The following is a 19,345-nucleotide window of genomic DNA, read 5'->3' as shown; positions in this document are numbered from 1 at the left end:
GATCAGGTTACATAATATAAACCTGCTTCTATGCTTTACTTCAATGCTCACAATATCAAGCTCAACTACAACTTATAATCACCATGTATATTGCACCAAGACTGGAAAGAAAATATATAATAAAGTACAATAAGAAGAAAAATAAATGGCTTTTATTAAAAAGTGCTAACAGAAGCACTGTAAAGAACTTATGCAAAAGAAATAAAGAAAGTTTGAGAAGATATCTGCCATAATTATTATTATTATTATTATTATTATTTATTATAGTCTTATGCAGTTAGTGACTATAAAGACTACTTAATAGCTTTTCTGTTAGAATTTACTCAGAAGCTTTTAAAACTTCTTTACAGTCAACTCTTGTTCAAATTAAACAAAACTACATTCATTTGAAAGCTTTTGCTCTATCTAAGAATTCTTTTAATTTTCAGTAGATTTGCCTTGCAAGTTGTTGAGATATAAGTGGAAATAAATGGTGCCAGCTTCACGCCTGTCAGAATTACTTCTCACACTATTACTCAGCAACCACATGATATTTTCATCTGAAATTTGAGAAATAACCTTAATAGCACTCTTTATACAAATTATCAAATTTACTTTATTATATCTTTATTATTTGTTATGTTATTATACTATTTCTATCTGAAAAATCTCCTACTGAACACTTTTTTATTTTGATTTTTCTTGATAAGACTCTTGCTTACTCACATTTATGTTAAGGTGTGTTAAGAAAGCTAGAGTTCTTATCTTAATTTTATCTACTCTTATCTTATCTTCTTGCCTCTTCTCATCTGATCTTTGCTCCCCAGGCTTTGTGCCAGCACTAAATCAGCTCTATCAACTTGATATTCTTGATATAGCTAAACCAAATTGATTTCTGCAAATTCTGACCAATCTCTACTAAATTCTAGTATGTGTTAGGAGAACTAGTCATAGATTACATAGGTTTTTTCAGGAAGAGGTACAAAAGAGCTAAGTAAGTTCAATGCTCACAACTAATAGAAGAAAGTCATGCATAAAATATAAAGATTCTCTAACTAGAAGACTGAATGCTAAGGTTTCCATAATTTATGTGAATTGTGTGTTTCTTATATATTTAGAGTCAGGGTCATATAAATACTTCTGAATATCTGATATTATCTGATGCTTGATTAATCTATAGCTACATTCATAACACTATCTCCCCCTCTAGAGGTCTCAGACTTTGAGGCATAGAACTATTAAAGTGGTTTTTTGTACATTATTATTGTAGCTTCTCTGTTATTAGTGAAGTATTATAAATTTTTAGATGTGCAAGTTTTTACATTTCTACTGCTTATCTATATAGATATTCTGCATATGTATTACTACTGGTTGCAGTAGACATTTTTTATTGTAGAACAGTAATTGTTTTATTATAAAAGTTCAGCATTTTATCATATACTTATTTCTTTATTTATTTATCTGTCTGATTACTATATTGCTTGTTGGCTGTTGTCACATTATCTATTAACAAGTTATAGAACTAGCAACTTTAGTGCATTATAATATAAGTATAAATAAAAAGTTCTTCACTTTCTTTCTTCTTTTCTTTCTTCTACTTTGTCTGAATATAAGTATTGTTATTTCTTTTAATCTTTAGCTTATTACAATGTTATTATTAAAAGATTCTGTTCTTTATAATAAAGAAGATGCTCTTCTATGTTCTATCTACATATACTTAATATTCATAAACTGTTTGAATAAGTCTGAATTATGTATATAGAATACTGATAAAGAATCTTGTGTGCATTATCTAGAATATCAAATTCATATCTGTTATCAAAGTTGTTTGTCAGCTCTTATGTCTTTAAGAAGAGTATTATAGTTTTGATATAGTCAATTTGTGTTGTCTTATAACATTAAGTACATAAGCATACTTATGCAAGAATTTTATAGGCTTGACCCTAAAGCTACTAAATATCATCATCATCAAGACCACTTCTGTTCTTAAAGAATTTTTTATAAAATATCATCATTCTGTATCAAGTCATGAAGTCAAGATTATAAATCTTGTATTCAAAACAGATTCTGTCAAGAATAATCTGTTTAAATCTTCTTATTTATCAAGTTCAGTTCATACTATCTTGTCTTAAGTTGAAAAGAAGATTACCAATATTTGTATCTTACTTAATTATCTTACTACTTATTTGACAAGTGAGATCAAGACTCTTTAAGATAGTACAGAAACTGACCTTATAGATCTTCTTTACTATCTTTACTTATTCTCAGACTAACTTCTGCTTAGATTAATCTCACATCTTCTATTAACTGTCTGACCAATACTGTTTTTTCTGGTTTTTATAGTATCATGAAAGCACTTTATTCTTCTTGTGATCCTTCATCCATTATATTTACTTTCACTGCAGTGCCATTTATTATTATATTAAATATACCTGCAACTTCAAAGTCTTGCTTATCTATAGCTGGTTCACTACTGTCACAGCTGCATTTCAGATACTCTTACAGTATATTTTCTTGCTATTAAAATTCTTGATTTTGTTGATGTATTATAATCTTTATGTTTGTTTTTTATTATATTTATCTTTCTTTCTGTATATAGATTTATTTATTTTCTGGTAATTGTATCTTTGCTTTAGATAATTCTTAAGAGTCTCTTGTGCATTTTCAAGATTTTTCTCAGATTCTCATGTTGATTTTTTAATAGAAAATTCTTTCCACTTCACTAGATAATATCTTTTGTAATAGTGCATCTTGTTGTCTAAGGTTTTATTTATTTTCTACTTGTGATACTTATCTATCAGTACTATAGAAGAATATGCTGGCACCTCACTCTTTCTTGTGCAGTATGATTCCAACAATAAGGTATAGAACATTTTGTGAATCTGATAGCTTAGAGAAAGCTTCAGTTAATATATGTTATTTTCTATAGCTTTTATTACTGAGAAAGATCTATAGTACTTGTTGTCTAACTTCTTGTAAGAGTATATCATTTATAAGTTTCTTGATAACAATATTACTTTATTATCAGATATATATATCTTATCTTAATATCTTCAGTTATAGAACTGTGCTTGATCTTCTTTTGCTTTTATTAAATATTCTACCAGACTATCTCTTAATGCAGAGATTATTCTCAGTCTTCTGTTAAGTATTATCTGTATGTTATTATCATCAGTCAACTTCTGAATCTTATTTAATTCTCTAGATTCAAAGCTGTATATTGCTTTAAATAAGAATATGTATATTACAGAGTATTCTGATTTGTTGTATGCAAATTCTGCATACACAAGCTACTTCTTCCAATTATCTTGTTTATAACTATAATACATACAGAAAAATCTCTTCAAGATCTTATTCAGTATCTCTGTTTGGCCATTTATTTGTGAGTAAAATGCTGTGCTGAGCTTTTATCTAACTTTTATATGAAAATATAGCTCTGATCAGTATTTACTTGTGAAGATAAATCCCCAGTTCAAAATAATATTGTTTGGAAATTTAAAGTCTTTAAACACTCTTTTTAATAAGAGATGCATCATCTCTGGCACATTAATCTTTTTTCTATATACAAGAAAACATGCAAGCTTCATAAATTAATTTACAATAATCAGAACTGTATTATATAAATTTCTCTTCTGTTTACTCAGAGAAAGATCTGTTATAAAATCTATAAATATTAAACATCAGAAATTACTGAATATCAGTAATAATGTAAGCAGCTCATATAATTTGTATGTTAAAGTTTTCTCTTGTTAATAGATTTGACATTTATATATATACATCTGAATATCTTATCTTATTGATTGTCAAATATATTTTTGTCAGAGCAAGATAAATATCTTTATTATATTAAAGTAAATCAGTAAATAAATTATTATAATGAACTTGTAGTAGTTTCTGCCTTAGAGCTAAATTACTAGAGATGTAGATTCTGCCACTCTTTATCAAAAAATCTTGTTTATCTATTTTTTACTCTGACTGCTGAGATTTTATTTTATCAAATCTTGCTTATACAGAGAAATCATCTCTTTATACTTCTAGCAGCAGATTTAACACACTTATAATTAGTTTATTATAGATCTCTTTGTCTTTTATTACCATATTTATATATATATGAGAAATCTAGAATCTTCTGCAATTTCTTTATTAAGTCTTTCCAGCATCTCTAATTGGTGCTCTCTGGACTAACTTAACTATCTTGATACCACTAGATCCTCTCTACACTATCTTGATCTTACTGCTTTGAGCAGCACAAGTAGTATGTACTTAAATATCTTCTTTATAAAAGAAAGTTTCTTTAAATAAATTTCACTCTGGAACATCATCTGTGTAATATTATTTAAGTATATATGTCAGCAGACTAATATCTTCTTTTAATTTAATATAATCTGGTCTTCATAATAATACATCAGCTGTATTATACTTTCCAGAACAGTAGAGAATCTTAAAGTTATATATCTCAAGAATCTCTATTCATATTACATATTATTATTATGCTATCTTGTTTGTGAACATTATAAAATAAACAAAGATTTATATAGTCTGTAATAATCTCTACAGAATACTTTGTTTCTTCTAGATACTGTTACTAATAAATAAATACTTAGATAATAGTTAACATCTTCTTATCTGATATATTATAGACTTGTTAGATCTGGTCAAACTTGAATGATCAGTGGACAACTGAATGTTACTTATTGTTAAACAGCTGTAGCAATATTATATCTGTAGCATGTTCTAAAGTGTCCATCTTCAGATATATTCTATATTTTGAATTATAATGGTGGATGACAGATTCTCCAGAAAAGGTCACTTTTAATATATAAAATACTTCTCTAATAGCAGATGTTAGAAGAAATGATTTCTTCTTTTATTTATTTTTACTATCTTTCAAGAGATCTGTTAACAGTATTATAATAACTGAGTATTTTTATATGAATCTTCAATAGAAGTTTGCAAAATTCAGAAATATCTGAATATTATAAAAACTTTATGGCAAGAGCCACTCTACAATTATCTGTATCTACTTTGAATTCATCTTAATATCTTTATTATTAATAATATATCCAAGATATAAGATTATTCATCTTTTGAAAGCATATTTAGCAAGCTTTATAAATAACTAGTATTTTCTTAGATACTTTATAACTAGTCTAACATGTTTCTCATGCTCTCTCTCTGAGACAGAGAAAATAAAAATATTATCTAGATAAACTATATAGTATACATCAATCAGATCTGCTAGTACTCTATTAATATAGAACTAGAAGATTGCTGGTGTATTTAATAACTTAAAAAATATGACAAGATATTCAAAACTCTTAAACTTTGTACAAAATGTAGTTTTTTATTTATCTTCTTTTTTGATTCTAATTTAGTAATAGATGTTATGTAGATCTATCTTGAAAAAGTAGTGTGCTTTCATCAACTGGCTTAATATCTTATCTATTAATAGCAAAGAGTAATAGTTCTTTATCATAACTGCATTAAGATTACAATAATCAATGCAGAGTCTGAGTTCTCTATTAATCTTAAGTGCAAACAACACTGAAGCCTCTGCTGAACTTTATAATAAATATATTTAACTCTTGCATAACTTGTTCTTAATGTACTCTTGTAGAATCTCTGTCTGCTTGAGTAAAAATTCATAGATTAGTATGTATGAGGGCTTGCAGCTGTCTTTAAGAACAGTTGAATAACTAATCTTTATTAATTTCAGTAACTCTACTACTTTTTCTTCTGAGAAAATATCTTTATAATCTCTTAATCACTCAGATACTTCTGTCAAGACTTAATTATTATCTGATACAAAAATAATATAAGAAAGTTTATTCTTAATGCACATTACTTAAAGAAATCTATCTGTAGTCAGAAGTTCTACTATTTTCTCTGAGAGTTAATAATATTATATCTTGTTCTTCTAGTTTATATTCAGGTTGAAATCTTCTAACTACAGCATATCTAGAACTATATTCATGTTGACCATATTAATCACTACAAATATATATTGTACTGTCTTTGTGATTCTTATAAAGTCTGTTATAGTAAGTTAAGTCTTGTAGATACCATATCAATCAGTCTTAGCTTCATTCAATATCTCAATAACTTCTATAGATATTTTTGGTTGATTCTAGTTCAATTACAACACTGGTTTATAGAAAATACTGTTTACTGTAGTATCTGAGTTCAACAGTGCAGCTTGCTTTATAAGATTATCTGATAGTGTAGTTAGTATGGCCAACAGATATATACTGTGTCTGCTTGCCTTCTTTATTTGACTAATACTCTGTCTTGCTAATGTTTGACCTGGATCTTGCATGAGCTTTACAGCTCTAGTCTTTACTCAGTTTTTATTCTTTTTATTTGTTTATTAGAACTTGTTTGAGTTATTTATACAGAACTTTACTTTATGATCTGATTAATTATATTTTAAACAGAGCTTTTTATTTATTTATTATTTGTGTTTCTCTTTTAATATTTTCAGAAGTAATTTTACTGATGTCTTCATTTATGAATAATCTTCTTTATTATCTTGTTGAAACATATCTTTCTCTTAAGAGATTAAGATTTTCTGTTTCTTCTTATTTTGGTTCTTGTTTTACTGACTTTACTTCTTCTTTTCTAGAATAAACTCAATAAGCATCACTTATTCTTGTAGTTTTATAACTATTTTTGGTTGATATTGCAGTTTATTTAGTTCAGCTCAGATGATTGATCTGAGCTTCATCCATAGAAAGAGTATATAAAAAGATTCATCTGATAAACTGTTCAGATTCTGTTTGAGTTTGGCAATATATATAAAAAATAAGAGTATGAATTAGTTCTCTTATTGAACAGTATTATAATAGTGCTGAAAATTGCTTTAAGTTAAATAAAGCTTTACAAGCAATGTCTAATAGACAAGATTCTCATGTAGTTCAATTTGATATGGAAAAGACTGAGTTAATCTACTTTACTAAATTGTTTAGTGAAGATAACTCAGTTAAACTACATGATCAAGTTTTTAAACCAAAAAAGCTAGTGAGATAGTTAGGTATTTGGCTTGACAATACTCTTACTTTCAAGAACCATGTTGAAATTAAGATATCAGCTGCTGAAAGAGTTCTTAATCAAATAATCAGACTTTCAAATACTGAAAAAGGTGTTACTTTTCAAGCTATGAGACAACTTTATATAGCTTGTATTACTTCAGTAGCTGATTATGATGTTCAGATTTGGTGGAAAAATCAAAAAAATCTTTTTTATAAGTATGAGAAACTTCAAAGCTCTGCTTTAAGAAAGGTTCTAGAAGCTTTTAAAACTTTTCCAATTTATGCTATAGAGATTGAAGCTGCTATTCCTTCTGCTAAAGTAAGGTTTAATAGACTATGCAGAAACTATGCTTATAGACTATTAAAAATGCCAAAAGAATATGCAATCAGAAAAAGAGTATCTTCTAGCTTTCCATCTTATAATAATGGTGTTGATCTTGATTGGGGAAGGTTTTTAGATTGAAATCAATCAGAATTAAATAATGAATATATTGTACAAACATCAACTAAAAGAAAAAAAAAAAGAAGAAAAATCAATAAACAAAAAAAGTATCCAAGTCAACTATTCAGAATTTGTTCAATAATTTCAAATATATTATCTTCTCTAAAAACAGAGAGAATCAAAGCAAAATAGAATGCACCTTGGTCTGAAAATCTAGCTGATTTGATAGATATTTAAATTGAAAATTCAGACAAGAAAACAGCTAAAGATAGTCACATAAATAGAATTAAAAATCTAGATAATAGATCTTTAATTCTCTATTCAGATAGATTCAAAGCTGAAGAAAGTCAATATGCTGGTGCTGGTGTATACAATCTACAAGATAATATTAGACTTTCATGGAATCTAGAAAAATATCTTGAAGTCTTTAATGCAGAACTGTTTGCTATAAATAAAGTATTTAAATTAGCAAGTTCTATCTCTCAGTCTCAATCAAGATCAATATCAGATATCTGGGTGTTTTCTGATAGTCAAGCTGCTATTCAGAGACTCATGAATCAAGATCTTAATTCTGGCTTATATTATCTTCAATCTATAAGTAAAACTGCTAAGTCTATTAAAAATCAGTAAATTAATCTACATCTTCATTGGGTTCCTGCACATGTAAATATATATGAAAATAAAGAAGCTGATCTAGCAGCAAAGAAAGCTACAGAATTGAATCAAGTTTGTTTTGAAAGATATATATCTCTTACTTATATAAAAAGACAAATAAAAGAACAAGCAATAATAAAGTAGTTTGAAGATCTTTTTAATAGAGAAAGTTCTACAAATCACTACTCTTAATTCAAAATAAAATCCAGATGGAAAGCATCTACTCTTTCTATATCTAAGAAGATATGGTTAACTATTTGCCAATTAAAGCTTGGTCATGAATATTTCAGATCTTATCTAATAAGATTATCTGGCTACTCTTCCAATTTATACTATTTCTGTAATTGTGTTGAAAATCCAAAGCATCTATTATTAGACTGCTCAGCTTATTATACTGAAAGAAGAAAAATTCAACAAGAACTTGATATTTCTCAACTATCTTTAAATTTTATTTTTGAAACTGAATTAGACTTAAAATGGCTAGTTTTATTTCTGAAATGTACTGGAATAGCTACTAGACAGTGGCTTTCTCAAATATGCTAATTTTATTTTCTTTTGATTTGTATTACATTGCTACAAGAATTATTATTTTCCTTTAAAATTAATATTATGCTCTATCTGCTATTTAACTTTTGTGGAGAGAGAACATCTCATATTGCCTTGAAATACTTTGAATTTTTTTCTTTATTCAGTTTCTACAATGTATACTAAGTAAATTCTAACAGAGAAGCTGTTAGGTAGTCTTCATAGTTACTGACTGCATAAGACTATAATGAATAATAATAATAATAATAATAATATAAGCTATTTTAAATTTAATATTATTCTCACATTATCTCTTGAATTTATTTTATAATATGAGTAATTATTCTCTCTCTATCTTTAACATCTGCTAATGCATCTGAAATTTATTATAAAAATAGCTGAATATCTAATTAATTTTAACTACATCTGATAATTTTTTATAGTAATTTTCTCAGGCAAAATTGCTATCTTATTAAGACTAATTATAACTTGCACTTATCAAGCAATTTACTATAGTAATAAGATATCTTTAGAGACTTTATATTATCAAAATTATCTGATTTTTTTGTTAATTGTATCTGCAAGACAAACTTTAAAAAAAGATTATAATTTGCTAGTTAGTAGTTATATTTAATTTACTTTTACAGTTTGTATATTTTGTTCTGTTTATATATATTTGCTAGATTTTTTTATAGATATATTTTTTTTTCTTTAAAAGTCTCTTTTCTTCTGATTTTATCTAATATATTCAAGAATATATCTTTGTTATCTGTATTATTAACTGATATTTTACTGATGATTGCTTTACTGCTACTAGCATCTTTATTAATATTTATTTTCTCTATATTAATGTCTGTCTCTATTGAGTTTGCAATCTAAAATGTTGTTATAGTTTATCTTGTAGACCTTGTTAGTATTATATTAACTTGAAGAATTATATGTTGAAGTATTCAGAATATTAGAAAACTGAATACAAAGTATATAGATTTTTCTAGAATTTAGAGTATAAAAGAGCTAAGTAGATTTAATACCTGCAACTGATAAGAGAAAGTCATGTATAGAATATAAAGATTCTCTAACTAGAAAACTAAATGCTAAGATTCTTATAATCTATGCAAATCTTATAATTCTTATACATTCAGAGTTGAAGAGTTATATAAGTTCTTCTGAACATCTGATGTTATCTGGTACTTAATTAATTTATGTTTATAATAAAAATTTAATCTTTATATAAAGAAGAATTCTGAATTCTTTCTCTTGAATATAATTACAGAAGCTAGAGCTTATTTTAATACATTAATTATATTAATTACTGTTATTTATTTTTAGTTTTCTGGCTGCAGTAACTTTAAACAATTTTTTTTTTTGAAATTGTTAATAATTATATAAGTAAAAATGATTTTTATTGCAAATCTAATCTTATTTATATTATATTATTCTTAAATAATATTTTATATTTTTCTATAATCTTCTTCACTAAATTAAACTGCTTTTGTATAATCTTTAAATCTTTATAAAGAGATTATTTATAGTTGAATTTTTGTATAAATTTAGACTTTAATTCAGAATATTATTTTGCAAAAATTGGTGTTCTGTCTTGTTCAATAGTTTTTAAGATTCTATTTATTTGTTTCTCAAAAAAAAGATCCCCATGCTTTATATAATAGAATATCAAGAAGAAAGATTATATTTATTTATAAAAAAACTTATTTTACAATAGCAGCTTCTTCAGAAATTAATAACTTTTATTTCTTTAAATCAGCTACCTTTTTATTCATACAACAAGAAATATAATCATTTAAACTTAAAAGAGAAACATTATATAATATAGGAGCTCTTTATTGACTTAATTCTTGATTCTTTACTGCTGAAGCAGTCAAAATCAGTTTTTGCTGTGAAATAAATGTACAATAATGAAGACTGAGAGATTTGATTGGTGCTGAAAAATCAGACTACATCACGTGCAAAAGTGTCCGAGTTCACCATGTGTCAGAGTTCACTGTGAAAGGTTAATTTTCTCACCTCATCACAACGCCTTTTATCTTTTTTGTTATTTTCAGGAGCCGGACCAACATGACTTCTGCACTCGAGGCTATTAGGTACAAGCGAGGTCATCTTTTAATTATTGACCAGCTCCTGCTGCCTCATGTCACTCGTTTTATTCCCATCAGGTCCGCAGAAGATGGGTGGCATTCGATTAAGGAAATGCATGTGCGAGGGGCACCTGCAATAGCCATCGTAGCCATGCTGTCTCTAGCTGTTGAAATGTCGGGCTTGGTGTCACAGCAAAAGATTTCAAAGAATGCCGAAGACACCAGGGTATATATTGAAGAGAAGCTGGATTATCTTGCCACAAGCCGACCAACCGCTGTGAATTTAAGTGACAGTGTGAGAAAGATGAAGTCTGTGCTGGAGCAGAAAACTCGAACACTTACTTGCTCCGGGGAAGAAATAGCAATGTCTTTCATAGCGTATGCAGAAAACATGCTAGTCCACGATGTTGCTGACAATCGCTCAATTGGCGAACATGGTGCCAACTGGATTGTTGCAAACACCCCTTCTGGAGTTGAAGATTCCAAGCTTTGCATATTAACACACTGCAATACTGGGTAAGCTTTGTGGGAGCTATGCTTCCACCATTTTAGAGACGACCACCCAAATCAGAACTAATACGCTAACCATAAGTTTTGCGTGCTATAGATCGTTAGCCACTGCGGGTTATGGTACTGCTCTTGGTATCATTCGTCACCTTCATGAGAAATCCCAGTTATGTCATGCCTATTGTACAGAAACGCGTCCATACAACCAAGGGGCACGCTTGACTGCCTACGAGTTGGTTAGTGATCAAATTCCCGCCACCCTGATAACCGATTCCATGGCGGGACAGCTTCTTGCAAAGATGGGGCAAAGTATCGCCGCGATTGTGGTCGGTGCCGACCGCGTCGCAAGCAATGGTGATACAGCGAACAAAATCGGAACCTACACACTGGCGGTTCTGGCGAAATACCATGGGGTTAAATTTGTGGTTGCAGCTCCTCGTACAACCATCGATATGGGCACAAGGACTGGGAAAGATATTGTAATTGAGGAACGCCCACATTCTGAAGTCACAACAATTACTGGACCACGAGAGCGTGGGGATGAGTGCGGGAACATAGTAATGGAAAACATAAAGATTGCAGCGGATGGAATCAACGTGTGGAACCCCGCGTTCGATGTGACTCCGGCTGCCCTGATCGATGCTATCGTAACTGAAAAAGGCGTTGAGGTGAAAGATGCAAATGGCCGGTTTCACCTCGGATCTTTATTCGAAACTGAGGTTCGACCGTCTAATTGAGACCCGTTGCGGCAGAATTCTACCGCATGACTCTTAGAATCAGACCGCCCAGTATATACATCGTGGCCCCCTTCTATCGCTACAAGCAGAGAATCAATTTTCGTTTCGAGATCGGAAAGCCGATTTTCGAGCGCCAGTGCTGTTTGTTCGCCCCTAGATATTTGTAATTAACTGGTCTGATATCAAATCCCACCAAGCGCGAAACTCTGGCCAGAAATCAAGACCCAAGTCGTGGAAAGTTGGTAGCAGTCAAGGTCTATCTTACTCTGCAAGGTAAGCAAAAGCCTAGAACAATTACATAGTTAGTTAATGAAATGTGGTTTCTAAGATTAGCTAGTTTCGACCATGTGAAATTGCCATCATACCTGCATCAAATCTTCATGAAAGGGCTTCTCATCACCCTTCGCCATTGTAATATCTCTATTCAGCATCTAATGACTAGGGGCTTTGGAAATGGGAGAGATCGCACTCTATGCAGAATCGAAAAAGGAGGTTTGAGCTTCTCAGAAGTTAAAAGTTCAATTTTCCAGAGCTATTTTGACTGGCTGGTGAACAGATTTAACTAGCAAAGTACTCTATAAGTAGACTACATAAACTCTGTACAGATCAGTCTGACAAAATTTGTAAATTTGTTGTATGCAAAAGATGTGACTTCTTGGCACTGTAAAATCAAAATTTTGCACCACTTCGTACAGAGTACTCTGTAGTTGGCAACCCATACAAACTTGATAGTCTTCTATTATATAAAATAATTAGCCAGGATCATACTCGTACTGTGTTTTGTTATTTGATTAAAGCTATTGCTGCTTTCAAACTAGATAACTCTAACAATATATCTCTCAAGTAACTACATTTATTTAATTACTCCATAGCGTTAACAGTAGATGTACGGAGTACTCTGTACTTTGTTCTCTGTACTCTGTCATAATCAACTTAGTTAAAATAAACTTGTGGTGAAACATCCAGCATGTTGTAAGTGTAATAATTCTAGAGCAACTACCTTTTTGCTGTCTACTTTTTAGATGCTGTTACCATTCTAGATGAAAAACAACTTGAAAACCTGTGGATGTACATACATACAAAAGACATCTGTGCAGAGTAGTTGGTTTGCAAGTTCACAACAAGGTACTCCGTACATATTGTGGATTTACTGCTGATAAATACTTGAAGATCAAATTATTGGGCTTACAAGTTGACCAGAAGGCTAAACACCAGTGCAAGCATGGACTTTACTCCAGCCCATTCACAGATGAAATTGAGGTCATCCCATATCCACAGTTTGTTGGACCTTTCCAAGCAAGCTCCGGCTATCCTTAGAAATCCCCCCGGTTCTCACCTGTTTCCTCTAACCCTTTTTTCAAAACCGGAGACTCCGGAGCTCTGGGCGAACTATGAGAATCTCCTGGTGGCCTGCTTGGCGACAAAAGACGATAAATGCGCTTTGGATTGCTTACAGCGCATGACGACCCGATTCGGACCGGCGAACGAACGCGTGATGGGACTACGGGGACTCTATGAGGAGGCCCTTGCCGAGAACGAAGCGGCTCTGGAGAGCATATTGAGGGGTTATGATCTTGTGCTGAAAGATAATCCTGTAAATGTGGTCCGTTACACCTCTCGGTTTTACTGATGTGAAACTTCAAATTGTCTAAGTGCAGTTATCGCAGCCTATATTGAAGCGTCGTGTCGCGCTTTTGCGCTCTATGGCACGTAATACCGATGCAATTTCTGCTCTCGTCGAGTTCCTCGATGCGTTCCCCACAGACGCTGACGCTTGGTGCGAGCTTTCAAGCCTCTACGAATGTCAAGGGTTACACGCTCAGGCTATTTTTTGCCTTGAAGAGGCCCTTCTTGTTGTTCCAAATGCATGGAATGTACGTTGCCACCATCCTAGCTAAATTTCCTGGTTTGACTCATACGATTGCCAGCTACATGCGAGACTAGGTGAGATGTTGTACAAATCAACAGTTTTATCAAGCAATACAGAAGCAGCCCTTAGGGTTTTAGCTGAGTCTGTTAAACGCTTTTGTCGAAGTATTGAACTTTGTGATGGCTATGTCAGGGGGTATATTGGCCTACAGCTGGTGAGCTCATAATTCCTCCTATCTTTTTGTTTCCATCGTTATATTGTGGTTTGGTTCTAGTTGCTAAGATTGATATCTTTCAGAGTTCAAAACGCCTTTTGGAGTTGATAGATGTGAAATCTGAAGGCAAGGAGAGTGATCTTCCTCCAGTGGATGTTGTCCACAAACTTCATCAGTTAGCAACACACAAATTGCAACATGTTGAAGTTTAGCATGCAAAATAATGAATTACATTTAGAATATGCCTTTGGTTGCTGGAAATTATGATGATAAATTCATAATTGGATATTAACTTACCCTAAATAGCTTGGAGAAGTTCACTACAAGCACACTCCTGCAATGAGCTTATGAGCCTGTGCTCAATTGAGGTTTGAAAATTTGTGAGCGCTCTGCGGTCATGTCATCAGGTGGTTATACAATCCCAAGTACTCTGTACAGAGTACATCCTTAGCTTACTATGACACTAAAATAAATTTTCAATGTGCTTTTGACCCTCACAGCCATCCTGTATTTCTTTAAGTCATCTCAGATCGTCAACTTATCTCTTTCAGATACCAACCTGCCTGAGCTTCAATAAAAAGTTAAAAACTTTCCCAGTGATTACATAAAGATGCTAAATCTGTTGTGAAAGAGCTTTGTGTGCGTCTCCAAAAAACTACACCTGGTTGGCCTGTTGAAATAAAATCTGGTCAATTCTGAAAATTGGCAGGCTGGCGCCTATGCCCTTCTGTAATAACCCCAGGACAGCTGATTGTGGTTCCTGGTGGGAAGTAACTTGCTCTTTTGACAACTGCTGCTGTAAATAATTCATTGCTCTTTATTGAAAGTTATTGGGCTTAGGCAGTGACATCATCCCCTCGCTGTCTATCAATGACCTGTATGCCACAGCTGTTCAGGAAATGGTTTGAGTGAAAAGGACAACTGGCAATTTCCCTTCTTGGTGGGCAACATCATATTATATCAACCCAACTCGCTTTCATTGATCATCAGACACACACATATTTAACTACACTCTACGCCAACAATAAGGCCAATTGAACACTGAAATTTGAAAGAGTTGGCTCTTCTACCTCTAGCACAATGGTATAGTCCCCCTTATCTAGGGTGCCATCAAACATTAACTGACTGAATTCCACAACCCAGGCTCAGACTCCACAACAACGAAGAGCAAATGAAAGATACGCAAAGAATGAAACTGCCAAGCGAGGCAAACCAGAGAACATTTCAAAGGCAAAGATAAAGCCAAAGGCATCTCTCTCAACAGGCTGGGTCGGTATGTTCATGCAATTCTTCTGGTTCACATTCTGTCTTTCCACACCCCATGACATAGAATTGATGATATCTATTATAGTTGTGCTTGCATTTGTTGTGTGTGGTGGTGTTATGTTTGAACTAGTACGGGTCATTCCAGAATTATGGGGTTTGATATCATCATTGATTAGTCGATGGACAAGTTAACATTGATATCAATCACCTTTGTCTTTTTAGCTGGCTTTGATCTGTTGGTAAATAAATTTTGGTAAACTTTCATCCCAAATATTTATTAGTTCCTGTTACGGTTGTAGGTCTTATTGAGCCTACATTTTGCATTGAGTGAAAAGTTACGCATGGAACATGAGCCATGTTAATAATGTGTCTGTTATAGACCAAAAGCTATCAAGTGACAAGAGCTTTCGTTGTGGGTAAGAAAATCACTGCTGTGGTATTGACAAGGAGAAAGTTGCCTGTTACAGTTCCATACAGTGCTCTAGCAACTTGATTGTTCAAAATGCAAACTTCAAGATGCTCTCAATAAGCTCAGCCTGGTGACAAACGGGTTTCCTTCTTGGTGGTTTGTTTTTTCTTTTTCTTTTTCTTTTTCTTTTTGGATTCTGCCACATCATCTCCATGCATATTGTAGTTGACCACTAACCCCTTGGTGTGTTTCTGATTCACTGAGTCAGGACCTTTCTTTTTCTTTTTCCGTTTCACTAGGGTACCTTCCGGAGGTATATCTTCATCAATGTGTATGCGTTCAGAAACACGTTGCATTTCTAATCGAACCCTTTCGATTCTTGCCATGGCCTCGGCCATCTCTACAGCCTCAAACTCTTTGTGTGCCAATTGATTAACATGGTGACTAGTGTCATTCTTTTCTTCAAGCGGGAGACGGCCGAGCCTACTTGAATCCACTTCAAGCAGCGGCTTCCTCGCTCTGCCTGACCGAAAGAGCAATTTTTCGTTCGAAGGACTCTCACATAAGTCAATGGTTTCGTCAGCTATGATTTCGACATTCTCATGGCGATCAACAGCTTTTGGTCCTTGGCGTGCCTCGAGCGCCTGGGCACTCTCAAGAGCCAGATCAACTATGGGTATTGAATCAATGTCGATGTTTTCACTGTTGACATTGTGGTCTGCGTGATGCAATGGAGAGGATGGTCCGGAAAGGTTGTCCTTCTGTCGTATGTAAAAAGGGTCATCATCATTCCGTTCTTTCCGTTCTGCCCGTCGTCTTGCTACCTCCGTTGTATCAACAATGTCATCCGATAGGTTTTGGTACGATGTAGGCTGCAACTTCCCCCATGCCAGAGTCTCCTTCGGGAGCGGTTTTCCGCTAGGAGAAGGCAATTGTACATGATAGAAAAAGTTGAGATCATTCTGACCACAGCAACCGAGACGACTATTCTCTGATTCTCTCAAGATATAAGGTACGTTCTCATCAAGCACCGATTCCAGATCTAAGGTATTTGGTACTGGTACCTTCCTCTGAGCATCGGCAGCAACTGGGTTGAGATCAAGACCAGAGAAGAGCCTAGGAATGGCTGAATATAAAAGTAGAGGGCCCTCGTCCCCTCCAGGGTCTGCTGTGGAAATTGCTTCTGCAGTGATATGGAAAAGTTCCAGAAATTCAAGAGCGCGCTCCTGCACGTCCAAATCAGGATGTGAAGAGAGTTTGTCCAAGAAAATAATAACATTTGCAAGCAGAGTTGATATCTCACTCTGCTTTGCTGCACTCCAAACATGATGGCTTGTTATTCGAACAAAAATTTTGGGGATGGTCTGAAGATATGAAGACAATACTCTTGATGGCAGGGCCAAATTCGATGGATGAATCAACGAAGATAGCACCTGCTCCGGCGTGAAAAGATACTCGGAAAACTCGCCCGCTACCCAGGCTGTAGCTTCTAGTATTGCAACTCCCGAGGCGGGGGTAATTGGGAACAGGGCTGCTCGGTTCTCCACTAAAACCAAGGACTCGGCAGCACGCGTGGCCTTGGGCCTTGCGGTCCTCACCCGGACCGCAACGTTGCGGAGTTCGAACCCGATCTGTGACGCGAGGTCTTCCTTTTCTCCTAAGAATTCGGTCGGTTTCATGGCTCGCTTGTTCCGAGGTTCGTTCAGAGGGGGAATTAGCTTCATAAGCTGGACCAGAACGTCGACATACCACTCAAAGTCAACGATGGCGGAATAAGTATTTTGAGAACACACTTCTAAAATCCGTTTGAGAACTTCTACGCGGTAATCGGCTGGGAGAGCGAGCACTCCATCCTGCTTTTTGTTTGTGATCTCCAATGGTTCTTCAGGGTCTTCGCCTTCAATATCCGCAGACGGTTTTACTTCAAGAGTTAATTTTGCTACTGTTGTGTCTAGTAGAGGGGAAGTTCGAAGTTGCGTGATTAACCGATCGACCACAAGTTGTAAATTTTCATTGGTTACCATCCTCGACACGAGTTGCAATGCCTGTAGCCGAATCGATACGTCGTTGTCATCCAAACAGTCCATAAGTACGTCCTGTTGTTGGGAAACGAGCATTGGATGCGAGAGGGCTATTCTGTTAAATGCGAGGAGAGCAACATATTTCACTATAAATACGGTCAGGGAAGGGTTAATCTTTAGTGAAACGTTTCTGGGCTTACGGTTCGGGTCTTCTCCCAAAACAAGCATCGCACGAAGCTTCTCGACGCATAAATGTGCGATGACCTCTCCCTCTCGGACTCCTTCTGAGCCTTCAAGGATCCCGCCCTGAATAACTCCGTTGATGCACTCGCAAAGAAGGGACATGGCCGACGTTGTTTGGATAATGGTCGTTAGGGGTCGAAGGAGCTTGCGAACGAGTCGCGGCTCCAAGGGCGTTAACGAAGCAAACTAACACGTTTAGCACCCGATCAGAAACGTTTTATGAGAAAACTTACTAGTTTAACAATCTTAATCGCCATCCAATTGTTGCCACCGTCTACTAGTAGTCCGAATAATCTCGGTGCAAGGGGTAGAAAATCCCGGGGTCTCCTCCAACCAAGCTCACACACGACATTTATCACCGCTGCAGTTACGCTGCTATCTTCATGTTCGTCCATCAGGCGCTCCTTCATCTTTGGCCACGCGAGCCGTAGTGCTTCCGGATACACAAGAGAAAGGCGGTAAAGATTAACAACGGATTTTTTTCGAACTGATGGGTGAGAGTGGGAGAGGCGAGGCAGCAGGTCTGAAAGGAGCGACAACGCAAGGGATGGTGATATGATATGAGGCAAAGTAGAGAGAGGCAACGACATTGTAGGCACAAGCGGAGAAACCATATCCTAAGAAAGATTTAAGTATGAATTCAATAAGGAAACTGGCGAGATGAAATATAGGACCTTCTTGAGGAGGTTGGTGGTCAACATTAGGACCTCAGTATCGGGTCGAAAGCTTTGGACCGCTCCAAGATATCCAACTCTTTTTTGAAGATAATTTTGCGAGGACATCACTTCGAGTACATGGAATGCCGCCCACGACATATCGTATCCAAACATCTCAAGGTATATCAATTTAAGCAGGGCGGTCGCTTTTTTATCTAAGAGGAAGATGAGCTGGTATGCTCCGAGACGTCAACGAAAAACACTGACCCATATCCTGTGACTTAATCTCCGTTCGGCATTCTCGTAAGCTATTTTGGATATATTCACCCTCGTTACCCTTGTGATTTCGGAGGCCTCGTATGAGGTCGTAAAGCGACTTCTCAAACCTAGAACAGGGAGAACCTCAAGTCAACAGGTGCTTTCTTAACTACTGGCGAGATAAATCCAACTGACATGGCGAGAAAACATTCACAGCGAACACCTGATTGTCTTTGATCGAATCTTTTGATATCTGACTCCGATTTCGCCTCAGGGAGTGCTCGACATGTGGAGGTATAGCCTGTTTTTTGTCGGTCGTCAGGGAACACTCCGTCATCCGCCGCGATAAGAATGTCGAGGAAAGATAACAATAGCTAACAATAGAACGGAGGTCGCAGGTTTTCCTGGGATTGGCTGACTAATGCTAAACCAAGTAACTATGA

At 34.4% G+C, this 19,345-nt stretch overlaps 4 protein-coding genes across 4 annotated transcripts; 3 read left to right on the top strand and 1 right to left on the bottom strand.

Annotated features, from left to right (window-relative positions):
- Positions 1–10,658: 10,658 nt before the first annotated feature.
- On the top strand, positions 10,659–12,585 carry CIMG_07457 (methylthioribose-1-phosphate isomerase). The gene is made up of 2 exons (XM_001240293.2): positions 10,659–11,237; positions 11,329–12,585. Exons 1-2 carry the CDS (start codon positions 10,702–10,704, stop codon positions 11,963–11,965), a joined length of 1,173 nt encoding a protein of 390 aa, XP_001240294.2. The 5' UTR covers positions 10,659–10,701; the 3' UTR covers positions 11,966–12,585.
- A 393-nt stretch (positions 12,586–12,978) lies between these two features.
- Positions 12,979–14,330, top strand: CIMG_07458 (tetratricopeptide repeat domain-containing protein). Its single transcript, XM_001240294.2, has 4 exons — positions 12,979–13,568; positions 13,633–13,839; positions 13,894–14,049; positions 14,133–14,330. Exons 1-4 carry the CDS (start codon positions 13,188–13,190, stop codon positions 14,259–14,261), a joined length of 873 nt encoding a protein of 290 aa, XP_001240295.2. The 5' UTR covers positions 12,979–13,187; the 3' UTR covers positions 14,262–14,330.
- Positions 14,331–15,129: 799 nt separating this feature from the next.
- CIMG_13334 (uncharacterized protein) lies at positions 15,130–15,507 on the top strand (the record flags this gene model as incomplete). Its single annotated transcript, XM_004445145.1, has 3 exons — positions 15,130–15,132; positions 15,193–15,322; positions 15,401–15,507. The coding sequence occupies 3 exons, from the start codon at positions 15,130–15,132 to the stop codon at positions 15,505–15,507; spliced, it is 240 nt and encodes a 79-aa protein (XP_004445202.1).
- Positions 15,508–15,667: 160 nt separating this feature from the next.
- On the bottom strand, positions 15,668–19,239 carry CIMG_07459 (AP-3 complex subunit delta; the record flags this gene model as incomplete). Its single annotated transcript, XM_001240295.2, has 6 exons — positions 15,668–17,891; positions 17,946–18,174; positions 18,222–18,605; positions 18,663–18,859; positions 18,912–19,030; positions 19,094–19,239. The coding sequence occupies 6 exons, from the start codon at positions 19,237–19,239 to the stop codon at positions 15,847–15,849; spliced, it is 3,120 nt and encodes a 1,039-aa protein (XP_001240296.2). The 3' UTR covers positions 15,668–15,846.
- Positions 19,240–19,345: the final 106 nt, after the last annotated feature.

The sequence above is a fragment of the Coccidioides immitis genome (assembly GCF_000149335.2).
Source record: "Coccidioides immitis RS genomic scaffold supercont3.3, whole genome shotgun sequence".
Taxonomy (NCBI): Eukaryota; Fungi; Ascomycota; class Eurotiomycetes; order Onygenales; family Onygenaceae; genus Coccidioides; species Coccidioides immitis.
The sequence above is the reverse complement of the archived record's forward strand: the minus strand, read 5'-3'. Positions and strand labels throughout refer to the sequence as shown.

Coding starts and splice junctions, on each gene's coding strand:
- CIMG_07457 (XM_001240293.2), top strand. CDS start 10,702: ATGACTTCTGCACTCGAGGCTATTAGGTACAAGCGAGGTCATCTTTTA. Junction 11,238..11,328: donor TTAACACACTGCAATACTGG/GTAAGCTTTGTG, acceptor TGCGTGCTATAG/ATCGTTAGCCACTGCGGGTT.
- CIMG_07458 (XM_001240294.2), top strand. CDS start 13,188: ATGGACTTTACTCCAGCCCATTCACAGATGAAATTGAGGTCATCCCAT. Junction 13,840..13,893: donor TTGTTCCAAATGCATGGAAT/GTACGTTGCCAC, acceptor TACGATTGCCAG/CTACATGCGAGACTAGGTGA. Junction 14,050..14,132: donor GGTATATTGGCCTACAGCTG/GTGAGCTCATAA, acceptor GATATCTTTCAG/AGTTCAAAACGCCTTTTGGA.